Here is a 10,430-nt window from a genome sequence, read left to right on the forward strand (position 1 = left end):
GAGGAGTGGCTGGTGGGTTTGAACCGCCAGCCGTCTGGTTAGCAGGCAAGTGTCTTAGCCACTATGCTACCAGAGCTCCCAAAAATTATACTAGTGATAGTTTATATGGAAAATTGTCATAACTACTTGAAAAAATGAAAAAAGATCAGGAAACAGAATTTTGCAGTCACAATATATCCATCTCAGACTTGCACATGTTCACACTGAATTCCCACACCCACCCCTTCACCTTGCATTGCTACACCTTGGTTATTTGTAGTAACATTTTCCCATCTCTAAGCTGTAAGCAAGGAACTCTGGTGGCAAAGTACCTAAGGCATTTGACTGTTAAGCAGAAGGCTAGTGGTTCAAACCCACCAGCCACTCCTCAGAAGGAAGAATGGGCAATCTACTTACATAGAGATACTGCCTCAGAAACCCAAGGAGGGATTGCTGAGTCGAATTGACTTGATGGCAATGAGTTTGGTTTTTTTGGGGGGAAGCTGGAAGCATGGAAGTCACACTCAACTACTCCTTCTTTCTCTCCTCTCGTAGCCAGTCAGTCAACAAACCATATCATCTTCATTTCCTAAATATCTTTTGAATCCCTCCTCTTCTTTCTATCCCAGGGACACAGTGTAGACATACCCTCAATTAACCTTTACCTAGATTATTCCACAAGCCTCTTATCTGGATTCCCTGCTCTAATCTTTTACCCATCCCTTTCTATCCCCCGGTCACATACACACTGGGTTTATGACCTTGCTAAAATGTAACTCCAGGCATGTAAATCCCAGAGTAAATGAGTCACTGGCTCCCCTCTACATAAGCACAATGCTCAAGCTCTCTGGCCACGCTTCTTGCCACTACCTGAACTCTGTACTCTGAGAACAGTCACAGGGTTTCAAACACATCTCTGCTTGTCATTTTCTCAGCCTAGATTATTCTCCCATCCCCAGATTCCCCAGACTAATTTAGACAGGCTTAATTGCTTTCTATATGTTACATCTACTGGGATTATTACACTGTACAGTAATTGGAGGGAAAAAAAAAAAAAGAAAAAACAACCCTGTTTCTCTCCTATTAAGCAGTAAGTTTTCTGAGGACAGGAATCGTGATTCATTTATTATTATAAGCCCAGCAACTAGAGCAGTGTCAGGCATTGCTGTTGTTGTTATGTGCCATCGACTCGGACCCGACTCATAGCAACCCTTTAGGGTTTCTGTGGCAGTATCTAGTACGTAGATTGTCCAACCTCCCTTCTGAGGAGTGGCTGGTGGGTTTGAACTGCCAGCCTTCTGGTTAGCAGTCAAGTGCCTTAGGCACTACATTACCAGAGCTCCTAGTGTCAGGCATATATGAGCTCAACACACTCTGCTGAGTTCCACTGGGGAGGGGCAATGTCTAACCACCTGGCTTACCCTTCCAGTAGAAGGTAAACATGACTTTATCATAAATTTATACACCTAATACATATTTGATTTATACCTAAAATAACCTTTCAATATTAATATTTTTTGAAAACTTAGAGGGAGCAATCAGTGACTAGTTCAGTAAGGTTTCAAGGGAGATTTCTATGAGTAAAAGTCGAAAGTACTGTTTGTGCTGAATTCAAGTATAAGGCCTGGAGAAAGCATGCAGAAAAGATTTGGCACTCACAATGACCAGGAAGCCAAGAGACAGACAGTATCATCAAAATCTGCCTTGATCTTTAGTTCGACACTCTACACTCCAGCAGGCTAACCTGTTTGCCTTCTTTCTGAATAGCTCTTTCTTTCAGCTGGAAGCTGGCCTAACCATTAAATTCTGTCCCACTAGGAAGCACATAAGGAGCTCTGGTAGCATAGTGCCTAAGGCACTTGAATGCTAACCAGAAGGCTAGCGGTTCAAACCCACCAGCCACTCCTCGGAAGGAAGGTTGGGCAATCCTACTTCCGTAGTGATACTGCCTCGGAAACCCAAGGAGGGGTCGCTATGAGTTGGGGCCGACTCAACAGCATATAACAACAACAACAACAAGGAAGCACATAAGATATCAAGATCTGACAGCATCGTTTTCGCTGTGCCTGATGCTTAACTAATTTCTAGTTCCCCAGCTTGCCTCAATGTAGGCTGTCTCCCACCTGTTTACTTGCTTGCTTTCTGTGCCCAAATTCTCCTGTCAGTAATTCCCAGGCCAGACCTGTTTCTATGCCTGCTCCCATTTGCCCTTTCTTAGCCTTCCAGCTACCCACTGCAGTGGTTGTTTGCAAATATGGGTGCCAAGAATTCTTATCATCCCTGTGCACACATGCCATTCTTCCCTTCAGGAGGTGGCGGCAGTCTATTTTTCCTCCCTTTGAGCCTGGGCTAGCACTGTGACTTACTGTGACCAGAGAGAGAAGGTGGCAGAAGTGACACTGTGCAACTTCCAGGCCTATTTCTTACAAGACCTAGCAGCTTCTACTTTTACCCTCCTGGAACTCAGCTGCCATACTGTAAGGAAGTCTAGGCTACCCTGCTGGAGAGAGTGCACATGTAGAACCAAGTTGCCCAGACAACAGCCAGCACCAAGGTCCCAGGCATGTGACTAAGGCCTTTGACAAGTCCAGCCTAGCTGCCAGTTTAATGAAGCTGAATGACTAATCTTAGTTAATACCAAATGGGGCAGAAGTACCATCCAGACAACCCAGGAAATTGTCAGAAATGACAGTCATTATTTTAAGCTATAAAGTTTAAGGGACTATTATGTAGCAATAGATAATGGACACATCAGCTTCATTTCTATTGCCATGATCTACCAATGTCCTGGCCCTACTATGATTTATTAGGAAGGGAAACTAGTGACATATGCAAAAGCCTAATTGCTATACTTATATTCCAAACCAAAACTCACTACCATCGGGTTGATTCTGACTCATAGTGATCCCCATAGTGTTTCCAAGGTTATAAATCTTTACAGAAGCAGATTGCCTTATCTTTCTTCCATGAAGCAGCTGGTGGGTTTGAACCCTGACCTTTTGGTTAGCAACCAAATGCCTTAACCGCTATACCATCAGAGTATTAAATTAAATAAGTATTAAATTAATAGGAGCACGTTTTTAGCTCATCTGTCCTTGTGTAGTTTGTTCACTGAAATGTCCTTGAATTAGTAATGGGGGTAGGCCTGCATTGTGCTGAAGACAGCAAAAACACTAGTCTCAATTTCCCAAAGCTAAGAATTTCAGAAAATACTTCTCTCTCAGAACCCAAACCAGTGTCTTCACCCTACAATTCCTTTCTATACTGCCATCCATGTTATCATTTCATGTACTGAAGAAAATGTGGTAGAAGTGACATTGTGCAACTTCCATCAGGATATGTACAGACTACCATCAGGATCATGTATAGACTTCCCAGCATGCAGTTTCCTTCCCCTAAGCGGTGCAGAAAAAAGCATCCAGCAGCAGGGAAATGCCCCATGAGCTTTCTTTCATTTGTGAGTGCCTGTGCCTATTCAATCACATACCTCAAATCAATTCCTATCACAATACTCACTGCTGTCAAGTTGGATCCAACTCATTGCGACCCCTCCTTGGGTTTTCGAGGCTGTGTCACTATGGAAGTAGATTGCTCAATCTTCCTTCCAAGAAGTGGCTGGTGGGTTTGAACCACCAGCCTTCTTGTTAGCAGTCAAATGCCTTAGGCACTACACTACCAGAGCTCCTTCCTATCACAATAGAGTCAAAGAAAATGCTCAACTTCCTATCCTCTAAAGTTTTTATAGGGGGAATGATACGGTGCATGGAATTTGTTCTAAAAAGACTCCAGCCAAAAAAAAAGGGGGGGGGGGCTATTTGGGTGGAACAGATGAAACAAGATGGGCAGAATATTTATAATTGTTGAGGCCAGGTGATTGGTATATGGAGGTAGTTATGTGCTATTCATTCTATTTTCATATATGCTTAAAAATTTACATAACTGAAAGTTTAATTTGTAAAAAAATTTTTTATCATGGATCAGTAATTGCTTAAATTAGATGGGTTATTAGATAGGGTTTGAACAGCCTTATTTAAAAACGCAACAATTTATACTTCTGTCAGAAATTTCCTTTAATAAGACAGCAAAAACATAGCTCCAATTTCCCAAAGTTAAAAATTTAACTTAACAAGAAAATTCTGGAGCCTGACAATAAGTGATACCAATCATAGCTCTGGCATGGAAGTTTTAACAGGGATCTAAAAGCTCCTAAAGGATCCATGACTAGGCATTAAGAGGCTAAGAAACTCTCTAAAATATAAAATGCTGGTTATATACGTAAATGTCTATCTTTTTAGGAAAATAATCTAAAGCTTACATCAGATTTATAAAAGGATTTGTAAACACCACTTTCCAAAAAAACTTAAGTCATACTAAGCACATTTACAGAGCTCTGGTAGCATAGTGCCTAAGGTACTTGACTGCTAACCAGAAGGCTGATAGGGCTTCAGACCCACAAGCCACTCCTCTGAAGGAAGGCTGGGCAATCTACTTCCATAGAGATACCACCTCAGAAACACAAGGAGGGGTCACTATGAGTTGGGTCCGACCCGACAGCAAAGAACAAGAAGCAGCAGCACATTTACACAGTTAGAAACTGTTTCAAATAGAAGACATAATTATGAGTTAATTATGAGAGAAAAGCTGTGTCAAATAGTTAAGTCTTTATAACAATGGCAATACACAATCTATATGATTCAGATAATAGGCGAGATAACTGGGGAGTTTGGGCACTGCCAAAAAGTGCATAAGGATCAGCCAGCCTCCCACTTTCTTTCACATTTCTAAATCCAAAGCATATCAAGTGTTTTTTGCTGTTGTTGTTTCTCTTACTTATCAGGAATCCAAAGTCTAACGGTCCTGTCTCGTGAGGCAGATGCCAACAAGTTTCCAAGTGGAGAAAACTGCACGCTGGTTACCACATCCTTGTGACCCACAAATCTGAAAGCTCTAGCTTGTGGCTTCAAATTCCATAGCATGAGAAATGTATCCCAAGAAGCAGTAGCTATCAAGAAACAGAAGAACAAAACCATTGTTTGTTAAAATGCAGATACAAGCATGTCTAGTTATAATGGGCAGCATATCTAATAACAAGACATCCAGGTAATACAGGGGCTGGAGGTTGTAAGGTTAGATTTAAAAAAAAAACAAAAAAAACAAAAAAACCTCCTGCCATCCAGTCAATTTCAACTGGCAGCAACCCCATGGGTGTCAGAGTAGAACACTGCTTCACAGAGTTTTCAATGGCTGATTTTTGGGATATAGATTGCTAGACCTTTCTTCAAAGGCAACTATGATTAGACTCAAACCTCTAATCTCTTGGTTAGAAGGCATTAATCATTTCTACCACCCAAGTGTTCCAAAGAAGAAAAACAGGGCCTCACTATATAAGGTTGGGAGTCCTGGTGGTGTAGTGCCTCAGGCATCTGACTGCTAACCAGAAGGCTGGTGGTTCAAACCCAAAGCCACTCCTCAAAAGGAAGGTTGGGCAATCTACTTCTCTAGTGACACTGCCTTGGAAACCCAAGGAGGGGTGGCTATGAGTCGGATCTGACTCAACAGCAGTGACTTTGTTTTTTTTCTGGTATATAAAGTTACTGAAAATCTTCTAAATACTTTAGACAGAGATAAAACTCACTGGACTTAGGTTATTCCATGTAAACTGTTTAAAATGAGTTCCTAAGTTTTCAGTTACAATACCATGTATTACCCCCTTAAAAAAAAAGTACAAAATGTTGATAATGTCTCATCATCCAAATTACTAAACATTTACATCAGGACTTGAATTATCTAGGGCTAATATAGACAAAACAGGAAAAAGAACAAATTATACACATTACACTTTACCTTAAACTTCATCATATTTGAGTATCACATTGCAAACAAGACACAAACTCTTCCCTCAAAGAATAATATACTAGGGGAGACAGACCATTAATAATAGCTTATGTATACAGAGGGCTTTTGTATATATTATCCATTCATTCATTTTGGCAGGGTAGTTAGGTGGGCTTCTCTGAGGAAGGGACGCATGAGCAGAGACCTGAGTGAAGTACGAAGTAAGCCAGGCTAAGACATGGAAAAAGAGCACTTCTGGCAGAAAGCCTGAGACAGTAAAGAGTTTCCAACACCCAAGGAACAGCAAGACCAGGTCCAGTGTCCATAGTGCAAGGGAGAGAAGGGACTGCAGTGAGAGAGGTCAGCAGGGAGGCAGACATCAGACAAGGAGCCACAGTGAGAAGTGTAGATGGTATTATAAGCGCAATGGGAAACCATAGAAAGATTCTAAAAAGAGGCACCTCATGATCTGATTTAAGCTTTAAAATTATTATTCTGATCACAGGAAAAGGAGAATCTTTTGAAGAAATGATGTTGGGTTAACTGGATATTCATAAGGAAAAAAATTAATCTTGACTCCTAAATTTTATACCATACACAAAAAGTAATTCCATATGGATTGCAGAGCTAAATGTGAAAGTTAAAATAATAAACTTTTAGAGAAAACAGAAGAGTGTCTTCATGACTTGAGATAGACAAAGATTCCTTAAATGGGACATACAAAGCACTAACTCTAAAAGAAAAGAAAAATAATTTGGGCTACACTAAATGAAGAAATTTGTTCATCAAAAGACGTCAATAAGAGAGTAGGAAGACAAGCCATAAAGTGAAGGTATCTGCAATGTTGTTAGGTACCTACGAGTTGGCTCCAACTCATAGTGAGCCTATGTAGAAGAACTAGACACTGCTTGGTCTTGTGCCAGGCAGGCACACATATATGCAATATATACATCCAATGAAGTACGCACACACACAATCTCTACAGAATCATACAACACAATTTTTTTTAAAAAAAGTTATCCAATCAGAAAATAGGAAAAGGCTTAGACAGGCATTTCACAAAAGAAGATATCTACATGGCTAATAAATACATGAAAAGGTACTCAATTCTACTACTTATCAAGGAAAAGCAAGTTAATACTATAATAAGATATCACTAAATACTCATCAGAAAGACTCCAATAAAAAGACAAATAATACCAAGTCTTAGTGAGGATGTAAACTTGTGTGATGCTGGTGATTATAACCACTTTGGAAATGTGTTTGGAAATATCTGTTGAAGCGGAATGTACACTCAATGATGTGACCCAGCAATTCTACTCCACGATATATTCTCAACTGAAATGCTTGCATGTTATTTACCAAAAGGCATACATAAAAAATGGTCATGCAGTGCTACTCAAAACAAACAAAAATTGAAACTCTATCCATGAAGGTAGAACAGATACATACATTTTGGTATATTTATACTATATATAAAGGAGCTCTGGCAGCGTAGTACCTAACGCACTTGACTGCTAACCAGAAGGCTAGCAGTTAAAACCCACCAGCCACTCCTCAGAAGGAAGGTTGGGCAATCTACTTCCATGGTGATACCACCTCGGAAACCCAAGAAGAGGTCGCTATGAGTTGGGTCCAACTAGACAGCATACAACAACAACAACAATATATAAATAAAAAGCAAAAAGAACCCACTGCTGTTGAGTCGATTTGACCCATAGCGACCCCTCCTTGGGTTTCTGAGGCAGTATCTCTACAAAAGTAGATTGCCCCATCTTCCTTCCAAGGAGTGGCTGGTGGGTTTGAAGCGCCAGCCTCCAGTCAAATACCTTAGAGACTATGCCACCAGAGCTCCCAAACTATATATACATTGGGTAAGTGGATTCCATTTATATGAAGATCAAGAAGAGGCAAAACTAATCTGTGCAACTACAAGTCAGTACAGAGAATATATGGGGGGAGGGTAGATAGTAGCTAGAAGGATGCACAAGAGGGGTCTCTGGGGTTTTGGTAATGTTATGTTTTTTAATCTTAGTATTGGTTACATGGGCATGTTCACATTGTGAAAATTCACTGAATTGTACACTTATGATTTGTACAATTTTGGGTATATATATTCTATGTCAGGAGCTCTGGTAGCATAGTGGCTAAGACACTTGACTGCTACCAGAAGGCTGGTGGTTCAAACCCACCAGCCACTTCTCGGAAGGAAGATGGGATAATCTACTTCCGTAGTGATACTGCCTCAGAAACCCAAGAAGGGGTCGCTATGAGTTGGGTCTGACTCGACGGCACATAACAACAACAACAACAAATATTCTATGTCATTAAAACATTTATTATTAAAACCCCCTAAAATATCACTCTGGCTGTGTGTGAAGAATATACAAAGAATTAAAAAAGGAAGAAAAAAAAAAAAAGACTGCCATTGATTCCGACTCACAGCAACCCCCACTGGGTTGCCATGGCTGTGAATCTTTACAGAAGTAGATTGCCTCATCTTCCTCCCATGGAGGAGTTGTTGGGTTTGAACTTTTGACCCTCTGGTTAGCAGCCAAATGCTTTACCCACTATGCCAGCAAAGTTTCTTTTACAGAGAGTGTAGTTGTTGTTACATGCTGTCAAGTTGGACCCAACTCATAGCGACCCCCTCCTTGGGTTTCCAAGGCAGTATCACTATGGAAGTAGATTGCCCCAACTTCCTTCCGAGGAGTGGCTGGTGGGTTTGAACCGCCAGCCTTCTGGTTAGCAGTCAAGTGCCTTAGGCACTATGCTACCAGAGCTCCTTATACAGAGAGTAGGGGGACAGAATTGAAGGTAGAAATTAATTAGGCAGCTAGTGTAATAATGCCATAAGAAGGCAGTGGTCTAGAGTAGATTGTAGGCGGCAGAAGTTGGAACAGCTGTCAAATTCAGGACATATATTAATGATAGAGCCTATGAGGCTTGCTAACGGATTACATGTGAGGTGATAGGAAAAGAGAAGAAGCAAAGGTGCCAGGTGAATCATGTCATTTAGTGATATGAAGAAAACCAGAAGAGGAGGAGCTCTGGGGCAGGGTAGGGTGGGCAGAAATCAAAAGTTGCTTTTTGGACAGAGCAAGTTTGATATGTCTTATTAGACATACAAAGGAGCCCTGGTGGCACAGTGGTTAAAGCACTCAGCTGCCAACCAAAAGATCTGTGGTTTAAGACCACGAGCATCTCCACAGGGGAAAGATATGGCAGTCTGCTTCTACTCTGCCCTATAGGGTCACTATAAGTTAGAATCAGCTTTTTTTTTTTTAATTAGGCATAACAAGTGGAGATGTCAGGTTGGGAGGTGGATATAACTGTCTGGAGCTCAGGGAGAGGTTCTGCCTATACAGTGTTGGGGTTCAGAGAGCAAGGTCTAGAATTAGACTCCTTGGTTCATATTCTGGCTGTCACCTACTAGCTGTGTACCTTTGGGTAAGTTACTCAACCTCTCTGCACCCAGAACACTTCATTTGCAAAATGACCAGTTCAAAGTACTAAGTGAAATAACACTTATAATTTATGCCTGCTACATAGAAAACACTCATATGTAGCTATCACTGCTGTAGTTTTGTTTTTGTTACTGTTAGCAGCAGCAGCCACCCACAGAAAGCATGGAAGCTAGATAAGATCCAGTGAGTGAGTATAGAAGGAGCACAGGGCCAAGTACCTAAACTTCAGAGAAGGAAGAGCAAAGGAAGGAGCCAAAAATGAAGTACAAGGGGGCCAGAAGATTGTGGTATCCATGAAGACAAGAAATATATCACAAGAGGTTTGACCAGCTATGTCAAACGCTTCAGAGAGACTGAGTAAGAAAAGCCCTGAGCAAGACTGGCTGCATAATCTGTAGGACCCAGTTCAAATTATAAATGCAGGGCCCTTTGTATGATTATGGAAGTAGTTGCCCCATCTTCCTTCCGAGGAGTGGTTGGTGGGTTTGAACTGCCAGCCTTCTGGTTAACAGTCAAGTGCCTTTAGGCACTACCCCATTTAGTATACTATATTTTTGGAGATCAGGAGATCATGCCTTATATATAAACCAAAACTAAACCAAACCCACTGCCCTCAAGTTGATTCTAACTCATAATGTCCCTATAGGGCAGAGTAGAACTGTCCCAAAGTTTTTCCAATGCTGTAAAATTTTTAAAAGAATTTTAATACAGGGATAGCAGAGTTAGGCCCTTTTAAGGCCAGCACCCTGTATGACTGCACAGGACACATGCCCATGAAGATAGCCATGGACCCAAGGATTAAATGTTGATTTGGCAATAACAATTGTTTCAGGGAAATGATAGGATCAAAGCCAGCAAAGAGTGGGTTAAATAGAAAAGAAAGAGTTAATATACACAATACATTCATTAACTAATTCAAGGTTTACAGGATCCCCAATAATCAAGCAAAGATCCTAGTTAGTGTAAATGGTTAACATGCTCAGCTGCTAACTGAAAGGTTGGCTGTTGGAGTCCACCTAAAGGTGCCTCCTATGAAAGGTCTGGTAGCGTAGTGTCTAAAGCACCTGACTGCTAACCAGAAGGCTGGCGGTTCAAACCCACCAGCCACTCCTTGGAAGGAAGATGGGGCAATCTACTTCCATAGTGATA

General features: G+C 41.1%; 1 protein-coding gene across 1 annotated transcript in view; it reads right to left on the reverse strand.

The window, feature by feature from the left end:
• POC1B (POC1 centriolar protein B) overlaps window positions 1-10,430 on the reverse strand; it is a 154,991-nt gene that overhangs the window by 124,365 nt on the left and 20,196 nt on the right. Inside the window, exon 2 of the mRNA XM_007952516.1 lies at window positions 4,810-4,981. Within this exon, the coding sequence (XP_007950707.1) occupies window positions 4,810-4,955 (146 nt within the window). The 5' untranslated portion in view covers window positions 4,956-4,981. The remainder of the gene's footprint in view (window positions 1-4,809; window positions 4,982-10,430) is intronic.

This window comes from Orycteropus afer, unplaced genomic scaffold, assembly GCF_000298275.1.
Source record: "Orycteropus afer afer isolate SDZICR_OR568_19922 unplaced genomic scaffold, OryAfe1.0 scaffold00343, whole genome shotgun sequence".
Lineage (NCBI taxonomy): Eukaryota > Metazoa > Chordata > Mammalia > Tubulidentata > Orycteropodidae > Orycteropus > Orycteropus afer.